Source organism: Arvicanthis niloticus, chromosome 6 (genome assembly GCF_011762505.2).
Source record: "Arvicanthis niloticus isolate mArvNil1 chromosome 6, mArvNil1.pat.X, whole genome shotgun sequence".
Lineage (NCBI taxonomy): Eukaryota > Metazoa > Chordata > Mammalia > Rodentia > Muridae > Arvicanthis > Arvicanthis niloticus.
This window is the reverse complement of record NC_047663.1, coordinates 42,189,322-42,210,690: the sequence shown is the minus strand read 5'-3', so window position 1 is coordinate 42,210,690 and position 21,369 is coordinate 42,189,322. Positions and strand designations below refer to the sequence as shown.

At 51.3% G+C, this 21,369-nt stretch overlaps 1 protein-coding gene across 2 annotated transcripts in view; it reads left to right on the top strand.

The window, feature by feature from the left end:
- The window catches only part of Rab11fip4 (RAB11 family interacting protein 4), a 107,983-nt gene that overhangs the window by 75,311 nt on the left and 11,303 nt on the right, over nt 1-21,369 (top strand). For both annotated transcript variants that reach the window (XM_034506775.2, XM_076936206.1), the window contains 6 exons: nt 15,698-15,927; nt 18,288-18,482; nt 19,060-19,194; nt 19,434-19,469; nt 19,955-20,054; nt 20,312-20,415. In XM_034506775.2, coding sequence (XP_034362666.1) covers nt 15,698-15,927; nt 18,288-18,482; nt 19,060-19,194; nt 19,434-19,469; nt 19,955-20,054; nt 20,312-20,415 — 800 coding nt within the window. The remainder of the gene's footprint in view (nt 1-15,697; nt 15,928-18,287; nt 18,483-19,059; nt 19,195-19,433; nt 19,470-19,954; nt 20,055-20,311; nt 20,416-21,369) is intronic.

Sequence of the window (21,369 nt, the reverse complement as noted above, 5' to 3'; positions counted from 1 at the left end):
TTTTTTGTTGTTGTTTTTGTTTTTTTGTTTTTTCGGGACAGGGTTTCTCTATGTAGTCCTGGCTGTCCTGGCACTCACTCTGTAGACCAGGCTGGCCTCGAACTCAGAAATCCGCCTGCCTCTGCCTCCCAAATGCTGGGATTAAAGGCGTGCGCCACCACCGCCCGGCTTGTTTTTGTGCGTGTGTGCGTGTGCGTGTGTGTGTATACTCATGTGTGCCTGAGTGAAAGCTCTGGCAGAGGCAGAGGATTGGATCTCTGCCGAAGCTCGTAGGTAGCTCACATGGGCGCTGGTAATCCAAACTTGGGTCCTCTAGAAGACCAAACACACACTCTGAGCCTCCAAGCCACCTCTTTATCACTCCTACCTCTTTAAAAATAAAAACCAGGAAAAAAATCCAAAAACGGTAGGGTCTCACTATGTAGTCCTCTAGGGCCTAACTATCAGTGTGTGAACCAGGTGGGTGTAGAACTCACAGACATCCTCCTGTCTCTGCCTCCCCAGTTCTGGAATCACATAGATACATAGGAATATGTCACTATGCCTGGCCGAGTCTTTCTCTTTTAAGGGGTTAGAAGAGGAAGGCCTAAACAGAACCAGGGTGTGGGTCATCTTGTCCCTCACAAGCCCTCTGTGTCCTACAAGCCTGGTATCATAAAAAGAGACCCCATACTTCATAGCTCTGCTGGCTAGAGAGGAAAGGGATTAGAGCCAGAGGTAGGGAGAGGTCTGTGTGTCTCTGTGTATGTCTCTTCTTTTGGCTCCCAACTTAAGTCCCTGTGTTCAGATGGGAGAAAGTAAAAGTTGTTTCTTTGTTTCTGTTCACTGGTTTCCTCTGAGAGAAATGCTTGTGTCAACCATTGGTAAGTTCCTGTTCCTCGCACAACCAGATTCCCAGGGCCTGTTTTCTTAGGGTAGAAAAATAGGTTTGGGAGCCTGAAAACATCTGAGCATAGACCTGGCTCTTGGCTCCACCACTCACTGCTTGAGGTAGACTGTTTAATTCTGTGCCTTGGCTTCCTCATCTGCTGCACAAGAACAACAGAAGTCCTGCCTCCGGGCACGCCTCGTGACCCTCCAGAATGTAAAGCCTGAAGGGTGATCCTGGCAGCTTCCCCAGCTTTTTCTCAGGACTGATAAGCTCAGTCCCCAACAGAGTGGCTGGCCATCTGGTATTGTCTTGATGAAATAGGAAGGGGGTTGGACGTAGGGTCTCCACCTTCTGAGGGTCTGTCTGTGTAAGAGAAGCACAGTCCTTTCTCTGTGCCTGTATTTTTAAAGAAACCAACTTGGTCTCTGCACATCAGCCTCCAGGTCCAAGTGGCTGGCACCTGTGTGGCAACCTGTGAATGAGATGCAAAGCACATTCTGAGGTGACAGCCTTCTCCCCAGGGGCTTGGTGTGGGGCTGCACTTGGGGCTGTGCACTCTGCATAGCTCTGGTGCTCCCCCCTCCCCCCATCACAGTAGTCTACAAGGGGAGCGGCCCCCTGTTCTTCTACCGGACCATCCATCTTTCTAGCTGTGCCTGCACCTGTGCCCAGGAACAGCTCACTTGGAGCAGTGCTGCTGTCTGCCCAGCAGCCCACAGTCCGCCTTATTAAAGCACTGTGGCTTCATCTAGCTGCAGAGGCCGCAGGAGGTCTGGAGAGGGGCCAGGTTAAAAGGTGCAGGCTGTACAGCCACTGGTCACATTAGGTGACTGTCCTTGGTAGTCTTCCAGGGAGCCAGATGTACCTGCTTGTCCAGCTTGGCTGCTTTGAGCTCTGCAGATCCGCTGTAGTGAGGCCAGACAGCCTGACTTGGCTGGTACAGTGGGTGGTGGTCAGAGAACCACTGCCTGCCATAGGGAGGTAATAACCTTGAGGCGATGGCCTGGGGCCGAGCAAGTCCTTGTTTGCAGGGCAGTCCTGGCCAGCACATCTTTGTGTAGTTATCTGTGTAGTTGGTAGTTGTGCCAATTATTGAGGAGGACTGGAAGGCTTTTACAGCAACAAGAGGGGTAGGAGACAGGACTTGTTTATGTACAAGTGTGTGCGCTTGTGTGTACACTCAATACGTGCTCATGTGTACAAGTATGAATGGAGTCATTGCCTACCATGAGCACACACAGGATAAAGAACTGGCTGGATCCTCATTTCCGTTTATACTCTCAACAGATTTTGAGACACCTTTTCCCTTTAGCATGTTAACATCTCCGATTGGTATGTGTAGTACACTTGGTGGTATTATAACTTAGCTGACAGCACCTTGCCTTTCTTGGTGTACTTAAAATAACAGTACATCTAAAACAGAGGCAGGTTGAATTTAATGAAACACAGAAACTAGGTAACCTCTGGAGAAATTATATAATTTGCCCAGTTTCTGCAAAGCAGGGACAGAAGAGCCACCTGTAGTGGTACCAGCAGTGACTGAGGGACAGTATTATGTGGTTCAAATGGGCAAGCTCGTGTACTGGGCTCAGATCCCTGTGGGCTCTGCAGCTGTGTGGGTCTGGGAGAGCGGAACGGCCACTCTGAGCCTCAGGTTCCTTCCCCTCTACATGGGACCATGAGCCCACAGTTGGAGAGAGAGAGAGAGAGAGAGAGAGAGAGAGAGAGAGAGAGAATGAATATGAATATGAATCACCTTTCTTTGTTCCTGCTGGCTGTCATCTCAGTTCACACACTCCACTCCTCTTCCCTAGAAGGAGATGAAGAGTGAGGAGCTGTTGCTGACCCCCACTCCCACCCGAAGGCAGTGGCAGGAGACTGATGTGACGAGGACTCTTAACTAGTTAAAATTTAAAAATAATGTGTGTGTGTGTGTGTATGTGTGTGTGTGTGTATGTTTTACCTCTGTGTATATCTGCACCACGTGCATGCCGATGCCAGAAGACGGCTTGGATCATCTGGGACTGGAGTCACAGATAGTTGTTAACCACTTTGTGGATTCTGGGGGCTGAACCCAGGTCTTCTGGAAGAGCACCACATGTGTGCCCTTAGCTGCGGAGCGTCTTCCTAGCCTCCTTGGCTAGTTTATCATCCTTGGACCTTCCCGTCCTTCATTTTCTCACTGTGCCTGAGGTTTTCTTCTTACATATGCTTTCCTTCTTTCAAATCTGTTTCCACCAGAGTTTCCTGGGCCCCAGAGGACAGGAGAATTACCCTTGGGTCTGTGCTATAGTTTCTGCCCCTTCCACCCAAGCCCCAGTGCTGCCAACACTACTGTCCCTGTTTGAACAGACTGCATGTCTCAACTTTGGGATTCTCTGGTGCTCAGAGTTCTTCACTATGAGGTTGGGTAGTCACCAAGAGTTTGGGGATATTCCTCTGAGCCCTCCTTACTGAGCCGAATATCAGACCTGATCTTCAGGCCCCAGTCCTTATGGCACTGTGAGTCTTTGTATGTCTGTCTGTCTGTGTTTCTCCCTCTGAGAGTAGATGAAACGCATGGTAGGTGCTTAGCAGATGGCCCTTCTCACTTGGTTGTGACAACATTGTGCTTCTTTAAGTGACAGGCATCACAGAAGGGTCCATGGGTGCTCTGGGCAGGGAGCAATGGTGGAGTCCTGTGAGCAGGTGTCCTGAGCTACCATTGTTTAGGGGGCTGGGCTGCAGCAGTTGGCAGAATGGAGGTGGAAGGTAGAGTGAGTCCTGAGCCATCAAGGGCTCTGGTGGACCATGTAGATACTCCCTGGGTTACTTTCTGGGCCTGGGATATTCTCTGAGCTGGGAGCAGGGTTTTCGGGCAGTGGATCCTGGCAGACAGGTCTTGGGAACATCTTGGTGATGGGGCTTTGCCAGGGGCTCAGTGGGAGCTGCCAGCTCAAGGCAGGCAAGTAGTGGCTTCAAACCATGCTTCCTCCGGTCTCCTCAGTCCCTTCCCTGTCTTCTCTCAAGGTTCTGGTAGCTATTAGCTGACTTCACCTTTTGTGCAGACTCAGGGCTTTACAGCCCTACTTTCAGGAGGTAGCACTAACTTGTGGGTGCCACCATAGAGGGTGGGCCAGGTAACAGGAGGTGTGTGTCAGAGGAAGAGCTTGTGGAATGGCGGAGCTGCTGGTCTGAGGAGCAGGCCCTAGCTACTGGCATGCTCTTTGAAGGCTTCCAATGGTCTCCCCTGTGAATCTGCAGTCTTTTGAGCTCAGATTATAGCTGTACTCCAGTCCAGTGCTCTTACCTGCCCCTACCAGGTAGGGCAGAGTTTGGGAGGGTACTAGCAGAGGTCACAGGATAGGAGGGAGCCCAAACTAAGCTGGCAGGAGGAATTCTGGAGCCCTGAGCTGATGAGAGTACAGGAGGTCAGAGCAGGGGAGGGGTCTGCATACAAGGCCCTGGTCTAGGTGGTGCGTGTGGTGAGGGAGGAAGCCGCTGGCTATCCATCTTGCCCTCCATCAGCTTGCTCATGTGTCTGCTCCAAACAGCCTCTCCAGCAGCTGTGGGTGAACGTTGGCACCTCACTGGGCCTTCCATGGCCTAAGGGGTTTTGTGGCAGAGGGAGGGGGTAGGTAGGTCCCCTTTTGGCTTCGGGTTTCAGGCTGTGTGTCACTTCAATGGGGACACTCCCCAACCGTGACCACATCACCTCTCTTGAGATTCCACACACAGAGGGCAGAAGGCTGGTCACTGCTGCTTTCCAAGCCTTCACCTGAAATTTGTGCCCCTCCTGCCACAATGATAGAATATGGAACTCCCAAAGGCAGCCCGAGAGAGCGCTGGGCCATGTGAATAATTAAGCCCTCACTTCACACAGCCACATTTTAAAAAGCTATAATTTGTAGCCCGAAATAGCTGCCTGTTCCAGGAGCTAGGAGAGCCCTTGTGCAGGCTTCAGTGTAGTCTGTGCGTTTTGCTTTAACAATGACATGTGAGTTGCCCTAGCCCACAGTTTCCTGGGAGAGCCTGAGGCACAGTGACTGATGGGAACAGAATCTTCCCAGGGCGCTTGGGGAATAATTTCTTGGAGAACTCAGATCTAGTGTAGTGGCGAGCCTATAATCCTAGCACTTGGGAGGCAGAGGCAGGCAGGTTTATGTGAGTTCCAGGCCAGCCAAGGGTACAGAAAGGCAAGATTTTATCCCAAGAACAAACAGAAAAGGAAGAGAACATATCTGGGGTGTCTGAAGTGCAGTTTAGGTTCATGTGGCCACAGTTGTAGACGTGGACGTAAAGAGGGAAATGGCAGTGTGTCGGGGAAGCCCGGACTGTGCTTGGGGTGCAGTCCTCTGTAGAATATGCCTCTTCACAGGATTTAGGGGAGAAAGCTAGAGTTGTCCCTGGTGTATGGAGCAGGCTGGCCATGGGTGGCCAGTGTGGCTCCACAAGCCCCCTCTGTTTGTGGAGAGATCTTCTGTGTGCCTTCAGATAGTTGGGTGAGAGAACCTCAGGCCAACAGGAAATGCCTCCCTGGACCCTCTGCCCCTCTGTGACTGGCAAGCCTGGAATTCTTGGGCCTATCTGCCGCTTTGGTTTCCAGATGTGGAAGCAATTTAAATTCTGTTTTCATAAACCCTGGGAGTTTGCCTCTAAAGTCCACGTGCTTGTTTGAAAATCAAGGTCATTGATTCTGACTAGTTGGGAAGGGGTAGACCAGATATCCTCTTTGAATCCTTCTTGTTAAAAAATAGGTTCACTGGGGCACTTGGATATGAGACCCTGGGTTTTTGTACAGTCACACTTCACCTAGGGCTGTGTTGAAGGCGAGTTCACCTCCTCTCCTGTGAATTTTTCTTGGAGATGATTCAGCCAGACTCTGCTGGAGCTTTAGTTACCACACTGTACTGAACAGCTGTGGGGGCAGGGGAGGAAGGCCCTCAGGAGGCTGGCATCATAGCTGAGCTGGGTGCCCACGTGTCCCCAGAGTGGTAGAGGCCCTTCTTCCTGTCCTGGCCACAACAAAGAGAAGAAATCTGCTCTGGATTTTAAGTAGCCAGAAATACCGTCTGGTGTAGGGAAACTAGAAATATCTTGCTCAATTCCTGGGCCCTTCTGGCCACAGAGGTGGCTGCCCTAGGATTAGAGGCCGTGTGTACATGCGGGGCCTGTGGTTCTGTGGCTGCCTGCCATCTCTGCATTTGTTAACCAGTCACTATTCACATCTGTTTTGTAACCCATGAGCAGGATTGTGGACAAACAAAACCACCTTTGCTGTTGCACTGTCTGACTGCACTGGCAATTTTTTACCCCGAGACAAGGTTTTACTGTGTAGCCCTGGCTGTCCTGTAATTCAGTCTGAACAGCAAGGTGGCCTGGAACTCAAGAGATCCACTTGCCTCTGCTTTCCAAGTACTGGGATTAAAGCTGTGCACCACCATCCCTGGCCTCAATATCCATGGATTTATTAATCTTTCTGTGTGTACAGGGCAGCTGCGCACATCTGTTTGTAGGTGTGCACGTGTGGGGAGCCTGGGTGGAAACATCCACCAATTGGGGATCCCTATGGGCCTCCCCTGAAGCTAAGGGAAGGACTACTAGTTGTTGGGACTATCATATCAAAGTAATTCAGGCCTAGTGGTTTAGACACTTGCTATAACTTTCCCGGGGTTCTGGAAGCTACATTTGAGAGCAGGGTGCCGACAGGAGTGTGTCTTATAGTCTCTGCCTTTGGTCGTCCCCCTTCCACACACCTTTAGTTCTCCACACTCTTCTCCCTCCTGGTTGTTTGGGTAATTCATTTTGTTTTATGAAATAGGGTCTCATATAGCCCAGCTTGGCCTCAAACTTGCTATGTAGCTCTCATGAGTGGCTTGGAATCCCTGGTGTTCCTGCCTCTGCCTGCAGAGTGCTGGGCTTACAGGTGTGCATCACCGTATTCACAAGGACAGCAGTCACGTTGGATGGAGCTCACCCTGATGGTCTTGTTTCTTTAAAAGACCCGAACTTGAACAACAACAAATTCTGCGGTACCAGGTGCTGAGTTTCAACATAAAAATTTACATACATTGCTGAAGGGCCTTGGGAACCCTCCTCCAAAGGGAGGGGTAAAATGAGGGAGCACATAGCCTAAAATCTCAGGAGAGCCTCAGTGGAGGGAGATAGCCCACGTTCATACACAGGCCCACCCCCAGCTAGGGCTCCTGACCAAATGTACCATTTGGAGTTGGGGGCAGAGTGGCTATTCAGGGACTCACTTTAGCTATCGTTACCTCTTCAGAAGCTCTCCTGCCTGACCTCTGGTAGTCTTGTGGGGTACTTGGTCCTCCAGGCCTGGTGTTTCTGGAGCTCTGGCCCTGGAGTGGTTTTCTTTAAGGGTGCTTTGCTTGTTGATATCACTTTTATTTTATTTGGTTCTTCAAGACAGTGTTTCCCTGTGTAGCCCTCGCTGTCTGGGAAGTAGGTTTGTAGACCTGGCTGGCCTCAAGCTCAGAGACCTGCCTGTCCCTGCTAGAAGTGTTCTCTTTAACCCCTCTCAACTTGGAAACACACATTTCCAGATTTCCTAACCAGAGATGGATCTTGTCCGAGTTTAATGCCCCACCAAGTATGACACGAAGTAACACTGAAGTTGGAGGACACTGATCTAGAAAACACCCATCACTAGCAGCATGGCATTCCTTTATTTGATTTTATGCAGGGTTTCACTGTAGCCCAGGCTGACCTGGAACTGTTTGTGTAGCCCAGGCTGGCCTCAGTCTCACAGCGCTTCCTTTACTTTCGTCCCCTGGTACTGCGCGTGTAGGTGTTAGCCACCAGGTCCTTTTCTCTTCTTGTGGTCCACCAGGCCAGCTGTCTTACAGAAGGTATGGTGTTCATTTGTTTGGTTTTTGGTTCATTTTAGTGACACATAACTTGTGGTACCTCCTGCTGTGGGTCTCCGTTGGCAGGACACCGGCCAGTGTCTGTCTTTGCATTGATGATGCTGTTAGATTACTGTTAAAGGAACAGTAGCCTGCTCAGTGTGTTGGGAGGGGGGGGAGTGGGGGGGCGGTGTCTCTGGTACTTTGCAAGTATCCAGTTTCCCATAATCCTCTGGTCTGTTGGATTTATTTTCCTGGCAGTTGTTGGGAAGTATGCTGTGTGAACCCTGTCAGATTGGAGGTGTTCTTACCTATCTTCCTCTAGTCCGCCACTGCCCGTTCCTTCTACCTCAGGGGAGAGAAACTCGAGCTCTTAGTTCTCTGAAGCTTCCTGTATGTCTTTTGAAACTTGTAAGAGATGCATGAATACGTAGGAGGTCTACATCTTGGTAAATGGATCCTACATCATTTTTAAGTGCCTCCTACGTCTTGAAGTACTGAGACTGTGTGGCCCTGCCAGCTTTCTTTTGGTTGGTGTGGTGGCGAGGGGTGTGGCTTGGCAGTAGGGCCCCTGTTCACCTGCATGAAAAAGAGAACACCGGAGCAGCAGCCAGTTCCTTGGCAGCGCCAGACAGGCCCTGGCCAAGAGTGTGGGCAGCTTCTTTCTCCCTTCAGTCAGTGGGCCCTTGCTCAAAGACAGAGGAGTCTGGGTCAAAGGTCTGGCTGGGCATTGAGTGGTTTCCAGCTCAGGCACTGGCTGAGCCACAGCCTCCCGGGCAGTTGGACATGTTTGTCAGCCAGACAATACTCCTGGCCAATGCTGCGCTGCCCAGGTCTGCCTCAGACCCTCCTTCTTGATGCTGCACCTTACTCCAGCCCCTCTGTGGACCTGGCTCTTCAGATTCCTTAACACACCTCTGCCTTTGTACCTTTTGGAATTTGCTTCTCTCTGATCTACTCTGGGCTGTTTGACATCTCCTTCCTAAGTTTTTCTGGGAGCTACAGCATGTCTACTTTCTCCTAATCTCTGCCATCTCTTGTCATCAGGTGGGACTTCAGTGGTATGGGACTTGGGAGGGAGACGGTTGACGTTGGGATGAAAGGCTGTGTGGTCTTCCACAGGCAGTGGCTGGCTAGTTCAAGTGTCATTGCTCTGTGTTAATAGCACTAGAGGCCTGAGAAACCCCAGCATGACATAAAACCAAAGAGGAAATACCTGTTGGTACTGCAATGCCCCTCTTCCCTCTTCCCTCCCCACTCCTGTCCTGAGACTGGTCACAGGTCCAACTGAGGTTAACATTGAAATGGCTGCATAGAGATTGTCACCTGGGGGCTCCTGCTGAGGGGGTGTCTGGACTTAAGATGAGACTCTTTGGGGGTTCAGGAGTAGACATGGATGGAGCCTAGGGAACAAACCCTGCCCTGGCTGCCATCCTTGGAGTGGTGGGTGGGGTAGCTTCTGGGAAGGAACGTGTCCTTCTCCTCTGCCCTCTGACCTATGCCTTGTGCATCAGAACAGGAAGCCCAGGGCTACAGAGCTTTGATCTCACAGAGTAAGGCTACTCTCAAGCAATGGACATGGCTTAGTGACCAGTTCTCCTGTGGGTTCCCTTGGCCTAGGTCAAGGTTCTGGTCTTTTGCTTGGATGCTGACCTCATCAACTTGGTCCCACCTTTGGCTTGTGATTGGCACCGGGCAGCCACTGATGAGGATCCAGTCAGTGTGTGTGTAGGAGTGCTGGCAGCCCCAGGGGAAGTCAGTTTCTGTCAGGATTGCTTCCCAGCCGCCATGGTCAGCATGTCTGTGTGAAGAGGTAGGTCATGAGGATGTATATCATTGTAGGCAGTCCTAGCCCCCACTCTTTGAATTTGGGGTGTCAGTACCACAAGCCCCCCCTCAATGAGATGTTTCTGCCACCCAAAGGAAAACCCATCATGACCCTGGCCTGTTCCATGTCTCCAGAGTATTGACTGGCCACACATACAAGAGATTCCATTGTTGGTCTGGCCCAACAACCACTACCCTTCTTACCAGTGGGAGGCTTGGCCTGTGCCCACTCTTCCCTCTTCCCTGCAGTGGGGGATCCACGTGTACCCACGGGTGCCTGGTTTTCAAGGGAAGCTGAGATGTGCCCGCCCAGGCTATTTTTACCCAGCCCTGTCCCCACAGAGCTACGCTTTGGCTCCAAGTCACCGCCTGCGGAGTGGAGCCTATTGCCAGAGCTGGGGGTGGATGAGCCCGCGCCTCAGGGCCTCCTGGACTCCCTTCTCTAGGCAGCATCTCATCTTAACACTTATTACAGTTTGTGACTAATGTGCAGACAGATCTGCCAAGGCAGTGGCCAAGAGAGGACCCTGCTGCAGGGAGGAAAAGTTAACTTGGCCTTCTAGAGCTGAGCCTACCTTTGTCCACCCCAGTGTATCACCGAGGGGTCAGTCAGAGGGAAAGCCTCTCTGGGGTTGGATAGAAGTCAAGATGCTCAGGTGTGCCCCTGGGTACCAGCCTTTAACATCCTAATGACAGTAATAGCTCATTTATCAAGCCCTTTGCATACATTCTACTTAGAACAGTCACCAGTTCACTTAACTCCTGTTGTGGTTAGCTCAGCTGTATAGATGAGGGAACTGAGGCACAGGGTAGGGTAGTTCGCTAGCTGAAAGGCCACAGTGCTCATATGTGGTGGAGTGTGACTAGAACCCACTCTAGATCTTGTCCCCAGCGCCTACCATCTCTTTGTCATGTTTTCAGCGTCCTCAAGCAGTGAGCTGTTGTCCTTGATTGGAGTCCCTGTGACAGTCCTGGTCATGTACATGCATCATGGATGCTCAGAGATGAACCACCTTATCCAGTAGTCACCCCACTGGACGGTGACCACAACAAAATCTGAGATCACTGGTTCTCAAGCTGTGGGTCGAAACCTCTTGGGTTTCCAAACAACCCTTCCACGGGGCCGCCCAAGACCATCAGAAGTCACAGGTGTTTATGTTTTGATCCATAGCAGTAGCAAAATTACAGTTATGAAGTAGCAGTGAAAATCACTTAATGGTTGGGGGTCACCGCAGCATGAGGAACTGTGTATTAAACGATGCAGCATCAGGAAGGCTGAGAAGTGCTGCCTTAGATGCTCTTTGGATGGTCATCTGGGTCTGTGGCGCAGTGCAGTTTGATTCAGGCAGTGCTCAGTCATGTGCTCCTGTAGTGCTGCCTGCTGAGGCTCAGGACAGAGACCTCCCTGTGGCCACAACTTCACTCTTTGCTCTTGTAGGGAACGGAAAAATGTAGTCACTCTGTACGTCTGTGTTCTCTGTTCATCTGTGTTTCACTGCCAGGAAACCTATGGTGTGTGACCTTGAGATCCCCCCCACCCCCCACAGATGGATGAGAGTAAACACCAAACGAAGCTGTTTGGTTTGGGTCTGGCTGCACCTCCTGCCTGCACAGCAGGGACAGTGGGCCATTGTGAGTATCCTGAGGCTTGGCTGGCCCAGCACGTGTACTGATACTGGGTCTTTTCAGCAGCCCTTGAGTTCAGCCCTTTCCAACTTGCTACAGTGGAAGGGGCGGCTGTGGGGCCTTCTGATGGGTGAGCACAGCTCTTGACACTGAAGAGGGGCTCTCTGGGCAGCCTGTGTGCCTTCTGGCAACCACTTCCAGTTAGAGCCAATTCTGTTCATCCTTAGATGAGGACAAAGTGGAAACATGGAGGTGGGGACACTGGGGATGCAGCTGAGTCCTGTTTCCCGGACTTGGGCTCAGTACTGCCTCCAGTACCCCCTGTTCTTGGATTAGTCCCCAGGCCCAAATATATCTGTGAGAATCTTACTAGCTGACCAGCCAAGGACCTATGGCAGATCAGGTAACCCAGGCCCTGAACACAGCCAGGCCTGACTTTAGGCTTCCACAGCTGCCAACTGATACTTGAGTAAATTGTCACGCAGCCTCTCAGGCAGAAATGACAGTCCCTGCTTTCTAGAGGAAATCCCAGAGGCTCATAGAGGTAGACTCTTGTCCAGGAACACAGGACTTGTGAGCAGCTGGGTCTACCAGGACTAACTGCCAGGCTCCAGAGCTGTGTCCTCCACTGGTCCCAGTCACACAGGTCTGCTAGCTTTACACAGGGACACACTGCATCTACTTTATCTTCTATCACCCCTCGGGCCCCAATGATGGGGAAGAAGGTGTCCCTGAGTTTGGACACAAGTAAGCCATGGTGACTCATAGGAGTAGAGTCCCTGTGGCCTAGAAGGACAGGAACTCTGTGTGTAGAGTCACCTCTGCACCCTCAGGGACAGAACCCTGGGAGGCTAGATAGGGCCACAGATAGCTGTCTACCTGCTGAGGACACTGCCCTCCCGAAGCTTCCTAAAAGACCGGATGTAGCCTTTCTGTACAGACTCTGAGGAAGCCTCTATAAGCTCCAGGCTTGGACCTGTACTAGATGCCAGGGCAACTGCATGATGACTGGACGCACTTGTGCAGTCATGTCTCCCCTTCCCCTTGTGTGCTCGGGGACACACACACACACACACACACACACACACACACACACACACACACACTGGTGATCAGGACAAGAAAGAAGAGTTCTGAGAGCTAAGTCTCAGAAACTGCTCTGAGCATCCATATTTCTCAGTGGAAACTCAACCTCCTGGAATACCAGTTCCCTGCTCTGCCAGCTCTCGGGACAGGTCCTGGGCACCATGGGAGATGCAGGGTGTACACCTGTGCTTTCTGAGTCTCCAACCAGCATGGTGATCAGGTTGGGTAGTGACAATCCTGTCCCTTGTCTCATCACACATAGCACCTTGGAGAGAGACTCTGACCAACAGGAGTAGGGGTGGGGGTGGGGGAAGGGGAGGGGGCTGCTGAAATCTGCCTTGCATTTGTTCAGCACAGAGACCTGCATCTTGCATCAGCCTGAGTAGAATTTGCATGGCATCCCCTGGAGGTTCATCCTCAGCTCCTTCATAGTCCCAAAAGGTCTCCAATGCCCAGAGCCACATGAAACAGGTTCCCTTTGGGGTCCTGGCCTGAGCGGGCATAGCCGGGGGATGGCACGGAGAAGAGCTGAAAGCCCACATCTCTGGTCCACCTAGACCCCTGTGAAGGTGATCCTGTTGCTAGGGAATGCCTAGCCTGGCCTGCGGGAGGGAGCAGAGCGAGGAAGGCTGCTTTGGGACCAGTGTGGGACCAGTACCATCCTGCTCACTTCTTTTACTGCCTTCCTTGTGCTGCTTTAATTTGGGAGGAAGCTGCAGCAATTGATTTTGAAGTTTTAATTAAAATTTCCCCTTGCCTTAGGCAAACAATTTTGGGTTGAATGAAAAGGTGTTAATAAAGGGAGAGGTTAATTTTAAAAGAAACTGTTGATGTGGGCATGCACCTGCAGATGCAGCTGGGGGCTGGTGGCGCTCCACTCTTGGCTGTCTGAGCCGGGCTTCAGGGCCCTGCGTCAGCTGGGCAGTTTCGGCAGCCACCTGCCTGCATTAAGCCTCATCTTCCTCAGACATTAGGTGAGACAGGAGTGGGCATCTGTGCCCTGTCCGCCTCTGGCACTCTCGGGGGACAGCTGTGAAAGGTGGTCAGAGGTGACGGGCAGATGAGTCCTCTGCTCAAAAGTCCCCCCAGAAGAAGGGTCGTCTGGTCTTGGGATGGGAAGGGTGTTTTCAAGCCTTTGTTCTGTCCTTCCTGTGACTAAGATAGTCCCCTTGAGGTCGCTTTTTCCACCCTGTCAGGAGCCTTTTTTCTCATAGTATCACTGTACTGCTGTGGGATGCTGGGTAAAGGACTGGGTGAACACTGGTGTGCCATGGGCTGTGGGTCATGGCTCCCAGGGAAGGCCTGTGATCTAGAGAGGGGGAAAGGAGGTGTGGTCCTGGGACTGAGGGGTCAGATGTAGCTCGTCTCATGCCAGCCTGGCCTGTCTGTCTGGTCAGATGGAATTTTCAGGTAGGGGATGGCATAGAGGACTCAAGCTGCTCCCTTGAGGGACGGGCCACCCCTCACCCCTCACAAGAACCCCTGGGTGTTCTTGTGCTAGGCATCTCTGACCACATCTCCCGTGGGGGTGGCGTGCGCACGTGGACTGTTGCCTTAGGGGGAGAACCTGGGCACCATCACCAGTATCTGGTTTCTAGAGAGTGACTCACCTTATCACACCCAACTCTGAAAACTAGTGAGATGTGAGGGTAGCCATGACAAAGGGAACCAAGTGTGTGGCCGGCAGAAGCAGGCAGGCTCTCTGCCCAGCCTACCAGACAGACTCTGGCAGGTTACTCCTTGAGCTCCTATTTTCCTATTAGTAAAACGGGAACAAAGACAGCTGTCCTGGAGAGTGGTGTCCAAACAGAAGTAGGACATGTGAACGCTCATCAGTCTTTGGTAGTTGGTGGCTGCTCTGTCGCACTGGTCCCTCTGTTTTGGGGGAGCTTTGTGTGAGCTGAGAGTGAAGCTCAGTGACTTACAAGCTGTGCGTGGTTCGGCCTTTGGAACATGAGCATGATTTTGATTGCTCACCCTGTTCTCTACCTTCGGGATTGCCCAGTGCTGATTTCATTGGTCCATCTGTGTTCAGCTGAGTCCTGGCACAGGCAGGAACCATGTTTGTGAGTCACATTCTCTTCCAAGCCCCCAGGTTTCCTCAGGGCTATCTCCAGACGGCTTCTTCTGGTGTCCTGGAACCAAAAGTGTCCTTGTGGACACTTTTGTGAGGCTTCTGGCTCCCTGGCAGCCCTGGGAGATGAGGGAAACATGTATAGTGGAGTTTCTGTTAGTCCTAGACAGAGTATACCAGTGGATTAGAAGCAGGGCCACTGGGAGTGCCTGCCCTCTCAAAAGCCAAGTACCCTGGGGGATGGTTTGCTGAGACTGACTACTTACATTAGGTTAAATAAGTCAACCCTGAGCTCTTCTATAAATAATGTCATCAAGAAGTACAGACAAACCTCCTTGCACATCAGCATCATGTAAGGCATTGGAGCATCTCAGGCCCAAGAGTGAGAGATCCTGGCTGGTGGTGTGTCATAGACTTTTCCTGGCCACTTACTCCAGATGGCCCACAACAGACCAAAGTATGGCTAGAGGTACCAGCAAAGTCCATCTAGTGAATCAATGAGTTTTATTGGGGTTATTAGTGGAACAACACAGAAGTCCACCCCAGGATACTACTCACAAAATCTGGGAACCTGGAGTACAGGGCACAGCCTCCAGGCAGCTCAGTAGGTTGGAGTGTTCTTTCTGGGTTCCTTCTGTTGGCCTAAGCCTTTTCCAGGCAGTTCCACTATCTCTGTTTCTTTCATGCTGCGGAACTGGTCTCCACCTGTTTGATCTTGGCCTGTCTGGGAGTCATTCTCAGCAGTCTGTCTTGGGAGGGAGGGGCCAAGAGAATCTGGTCAGTTTCAGGGAGTTCCTGAAACTGTTTTGAGTTTACTTTCTGTCTTAAGGACGTTACCTGGGAAACAGAATGTTTCAGTTTTGAGTAAACTGTTACACAACAGCTGGCAACGTGGCTCAAGGCAAGATAAATAGACAGACAGACCGAGTAGTTATTATTACTATTTTTTTTTTTTTGCACTGAGGTGTTGTGGCTATACAGGTTCTTGGAAGGTACACCCTAGCTGTGCAGACTTTCCTGCACCATCGCGCCTCAGGTTCCTCATGAGGTCAGGGTTGTCCCTGACAGTGGACTAGAGTGATTCCACCCTCACTACAGCCAAGAAGCCTTCACAAAGGCATGTGGCTTCCAGTGCAGACTGTGATGAAGGCTCCAACATAGCCAAGCTGCCCAGTCCTCAAGGTAGTTGATCTGGCTATAGCCCTTTTCTTTGGGTGGCTCTGAGAGGCCCTCACGGCTTATCAGGCACTTCATATCTAGAGCTTCATCTTGGCCATGCCTCTGGTCCATGAGGATGCCGGTGTAGATCCGGTGAGTATTGAGTCCCAGGGAGCCAGACTCACTCACTCTGCCCTTTTGACTTTCCAGGGCAGCGACTTCTCTGGCTCTACCTTTGCTGATGGCGAGCTCCTCCCCAGGGAACCCGACTTCTTCCAGGAAGACGAGGAGGAAGCAATGACATTGGCTCTGCCTGAGGGACCCCAGGAGTTAGACATGGACAGCCCCATGGAGAGCAGCCAGGGCCCTGAGGGCTCTGTCAGGAGTCCTGACGAGGAGAAGGAGCCTGAGCTGGGGGGCCTGTTCCTGCCAGAGGACAAGTGAGTGAGCCGAACTGGCATGTGGCCTCGGGGCCAGAAGTAGAGTTCTTGGAAGGCATCTCCAGAAAGTACACGTGACACCTTGTGAGGCTCAGCACCTTGTGTGGTGCTTCCATGGGTGTCTGGATAGTAGGGACAATCTTGGACTTTCAAGCTCCTGTGCAAAAGTCAAGCTTTCCTAGGCAGGAAAGAGGAGATGGAGACAGGGTCTCAGTATGTCTTCCTAATGGGTCTAGAGCTTGCTGTGTAGAGTAGGCCTGCTTGAACTCACTGAGATCCACCTGCCTCTGGCTCCCCAGTGCTGGGATTAAAGTTGTGTGCCTGTGCCACCATGTCTGACTTATTTTTAGATTTATTTTTATATGTATGAGTGTTTTGCCTGCATGTGTATGTGTGTGTGCCCCACGTGTGTACCTGTTGCTCACAGATGGCAGAAGAGGGTGTCGGATCCTCTGGAACTGGAGTAATGGATGGTTGTGAGCCACCACGTGGGTGCTAGGAACTGAACCTGAGTCCCCTGCAAGATAGCCAGTGCTCTTAACCCCTGCGACGTCTCTCCAGCCTGAGTGTCTAAGACTTATTTATATTTACTTTTAGTTGGGTGTGCATGTGTGGGTATGTGGAGGACCAAAGAGGGGGTTTGTGAGTTTCTAGGGGCATTTGTCCCCCCACCCTAAGAGTAGTATATTCTCTTAACTGCTGAGCCATCTTCCCAGCCACGGTGAAGTTTCACTAGCATACAGGGAGAGGGAGCAAGTACAAGTGACCCCCAGAGGAGACCAAGTGTGAATAAAAAGAATGCAGGTTGAGTGCCAAGGAACCCACTCCATCCTGAGCCCCCGTGGGCAGTGCTGCCTGTGGTTCTTAAGCAGAAGCTGGGGTTCCCCAGGGACAGTTTGAGGCCTAACCTGGTGTCCATCTGTCCTCCTCACATTTCCTTCCCCCTAGTACAAGTTTTCCGTTGTGAATGTGGACGCCCTAGGCTTGGGGAGTCATGACCTGTGGGTGAGCAGAGCATCTCCTGTGACTGTTGGGAAGATGGATGCAGGCAGGCTATATAAGCTGAGCCTCTCTTTGATATCAGGTTGTAGACAACCCCAACCAGGCCCTCGTGTCACATGGGTGGCCCTTGATGCTCTAGAATCTGGGGTCTCTGGCAGATAAATCTTTAGAATTAGAAATGCCGCTTTATAAGTTGGGGGCTGATTCTCACCCCTGTTACTTGTCATGATAAAAGTTAGAGAGGGCTAGGGAGCTGGCTCAGTGGGTCAAGGTGCTTACCAGAGGACCTGAGTCTGAGCTCTGGAACTCACGGAGCCAGGGAGGGGGTGGGGAGGGGGCATCTATGAATCCCAGCACTCGGAGGGCAAACTGGCCTGGTGGATGCAGCAGGAACAACAAAGCAGAGACTCTGCTGTCCTCCAGCCTTCACATGTGGACTGTGGCAGGGATGTGCATGCACGTGTGCCCACACACAATAATAATAATAATAATAATAATAATAATAATAATAATAATAATAATAATAAAAAATAATTAAGGGATAATTAAAAATTGGAAAAAATGGAGAAAGTGAGAATGAGAGAAAATAACCCTTAACCTAATTCCCATGACTGTGGTACTGTCTTCCCCTCTCCTCCCCTCCCCTTTAAAATAAGTTTATTAATTAATTTATTATTTATTTATAAATTTATAAATTTAAATATAAATTTATAAATAAATTTATATTTATTATTTATTAATTAATTAGATTATTCCAAGCCAGCCAGGGTTACACAAGACCCTGTGTTTAAAAAAAACGAAAAGGGAAGGGAAGGGGGTTGGGAGAGGGAAGGAAGGAAGGAGGGAGAGGGGAGGGGGTGGAGAGGAGGGGAGGGGAAAGGGGAGGGGAAGGGGAGAAAAGGAAAATAAGTTTATTAATTACCTCAGAGTAAGTTTATTAATTACTGTTTCAAAGCTTGTATCTAACTTTTCATTGATACTTATTTCTCTGCCTTGTTACCAGTGTTTGTATGAGTCTTTTAACAATCATTTGATACTCTATAATTTAATAATTGCTTTACTGATACATATTTTAATACAGTAACTGTAATTATAGTGTAATTTTAATCTCTGTTGCTAAACCATCAAGAAATAACCAGTGTTTTGCTGTTTGGGGATGGGACAATTTACATATCTCTTACAGAGAAATTTCTGTGTGGGATATTTCCCTTAGGATAAGGTTTCCAGAGTCAAAAGGTATATAGACTAATCCAGGCTCCTGCTGTCTGTCATGCCAGGCTGGTTCCCACCCCCACCCCCCCCAGGAAGCTGCAGGCCAGGCCGTCAGCCCTCCACTAACTGGGTGCTTATGGCCCTAGGTCTCTGGTCCTCACTCCATCCATGACCACATCAGACCTTTCTACTCACTCCACCGCCTCTCTCATCAGCAACGAGGAACAATTTGAAGACTATGGTGAGGGGGATGACGTGGACTGTGCTCCCAGCAGCCCTTGCCCCGACGATGAGACCAGAACCAATGTCTACTCAGATCTAGGATCTTCAGTATCTTCCAGGTGCTCCCTTGCTCTGGGTGGCATTTGAAGTCCATGGAAAATTGCCAGAACCAGTCTAGCCTCATCCCAGTGGGTCAGACAGGCAAAGAACATCCTTCCTCTGTCCAAGGCTACATGGCTCTACTGGCAGGCGTGTGCTGCCTTCTTACATCTTGATTGGGGGTGGGGAGTCCGATATCTCCCCTTTTATTTTGGAGAAGAAACAGGTAATTGTTCTGGGAGTCTGCAGACCCCTGTGGGGAGTGTCTATGTCACCTTGCTTCCTAGAACTTCAGTGTAAGAAGGCCCTTTCAAGTGACCTTCTGTGGCTCCTTCTTGCTTGCCTGAGTCATTTCTTCCAGTGACAGTAACTCTCAGTATGCTCTATCTGCTAATTGGGTACACACACACACACACACACACACACAATCTCTGGTAACCATGGGAAAGGGATGCTCTTGATTTATTTCCAATTCTCTGCCCCAAAGTAGAAATAAAAGCCTTGGGGAACTAGGTTGAGCAAGTTTGGTGAAGTGGGGAAGGGCATAGCCTGCCAGCAGCATAGAGAGTGACTTCCCCCACCCCTGCTCTGGTCCAGTGCGGGACAGACCCCACGGAAGATGCGACACACCTACAACAGTGAGCTGCTAGATGTTTACTGCTCTCAGTGCTGCAAGAAGATCAACCTGCTGAACGACCTGGAGGCCCGGCTGAAAAACCTGAAGGCCAACAGGTGAGGCCGAAGCCCAGAGGGGCAGGGCCAGGTGGGACTGGGTGCACAAGCCCCCTGTGTGGTCAGGTATGGCGTCCCTGCAGGGCTGCCCCTGAGGCGTTTCCTGCAGCACCTCAGCACCAAGCTGATGAATGATGTCCCTTCAGCCTATCATACCTTAGTGTCTTGCAGTGGGCAGCATGTGGAAGTGGACCAGTGCCCCTCTGCTCAGTGACTGTGTCCCCCTTCTCTCTCTCTAGCCCCAACAGGAAGATCTCAAGCACAGCTTTTGGACGGTAAGACCCTTTTGGGAGACAGAACTGAGTGCTTACCATTTTGAGTTGCTTCTGCTGTCCTGGGGTCAAGGTTCCATGGCAGCAGCCCAGATTCAGCCTGTGCCTTGCATGTAGCCAAGTGGCCACATCCCCAGCTGGGTGGAAGAGACAGCAGAGAGGCAGAGCAGCCCTTTCCTTGCCCTTGCCACCTGTCCCTACTTAGTAGGGTCAGCATCTTCAGATCCGCATTACGTCAGCCTTAGTGGACCTTCTAGGGTGCCTGTGGCTATTGGTGTTACCCTTCCACTTAGGACCTGGGCTTGGGGAGTGCCTGCCCACCATCCTTAGAGTAGACAGCCATTTGGGTTGGGAAGGTCAGATGGAGTATTCCTCCTGTGACCTCTTTTCCGGCAGCCCCTCTACTGAAAACTCACCTAGCCCATAGCCTGAGTTGGGGTCCCAGGCTGTGGCAGACTTGGCAGGCAGGTGCCCTCCACCCCCCACAGGCAACTCATGCACAACAGCAACTTCAGTAGCAGTAATGGCAGCACCGAGGACCTGTTCCGTGACAGCATCGACTCCTGTGACAATGACATCACAGAGAAGGTGGGCCCTGGGACTCTCGGCATGTTCCTGGGATGTGTGGGGGATCTGCTCTGCGCTGCTCCCTGGGGACTTTGGACCCTGTGTCCATCTAGGAGTTCAGGGCAAGAGGGACACCAGTCACTACATGCCCCTTCCTCTCAAAATACCAGTGCTCTTTCACGCATAGTCATTTGGAGATCCTTGTCGTGGGCTTTTCTAGATTCTCATTTCTGTGGCTTCGAAAGCCTATTGTACCCTGCCCCACCCCCGTGCTGCAGGTGAGCTTCTTGGAAAAAAAGGTCACAGAGCTGGAGAAGGACAGCCTGACAAGTGGGGGCCTGAAGAGCAAGCTGAAGCAAGAGAACATGCAGCTGGTGCACAGGTCAGGGGTGGGGCAGGGCGGGGCGGCTCTGGGGAGCCTGGAGAAGTCCCGGTCGGTTGGTCCGGCTCTGAGCCACTTGGCCTAGATTCCAGACCTGTTCAATACTTCTCTGGGTGTACAGCCCCAGGGCTTGTGACTCCTACTGAGTGAGAACAGCGGTCCTCAACCTATGGGCCACAACCCCTGCAGGGATTTCATATCAGATATCCTCCTGCATATCAGATATTTACAATTTACAACAGTAGTAGAATTACACTTATGAAGTAGCCACAAAGTGACTTTGTTATGGGGGTCACCACAACAGGAGGAACTGTATTAAAGGGTGGCAGCATTAGGAAGCTTGAGAGCCAACCGGCTTAGAGTGCCTAGGGCCTGACCTCCCTTCCTGGGGACATGCCCCTGGCAGGGAGTGGAAGGCAGGGGGTGCCCAGGAGGTGCCATTGGTGGCCTGGATAGCAGGGATACTGGAAAGGATGCCCCCAATGCTGCCTGGCCTCCCCAGATGCAAGAAACTTGGTAGACTTCTCTGTGCTGGTTGGGGTCCCCACATGGCCTTTTTGTATGCCCCAGCTCAGCCTGATGGAGAGACTGTGAACTGTTGGACGACTGATTATAGGCTTCTGGTAGTCAACGTGGGTTATCACTCCAGATGGGCCTGACCTTTTCCTGGATTTCTTATGGCCATTTGCCAGGATGGACCTAAGTAATTGGAGTGGCTCTAGGCAGGAAGTCCATAGAAAAGAGAGAGTAAGACTTGGGAGCCATTGGTGTAGCTGTGGCCAAGCCCGCTGCCTTCCCCGTCTTCTGTGTGGCTGTCGCTCCCCTCTCGAGCTTCTCTAGGTCTGCTCCTCCCTGGAGTCTGACTGACACACTTCTTGTTAGATGCCACAGTGTCCCTAACTCACCCATTAGCTAAGCTCACGGCCCAGAGGCCTGGAAACCCTCCACCAGCAC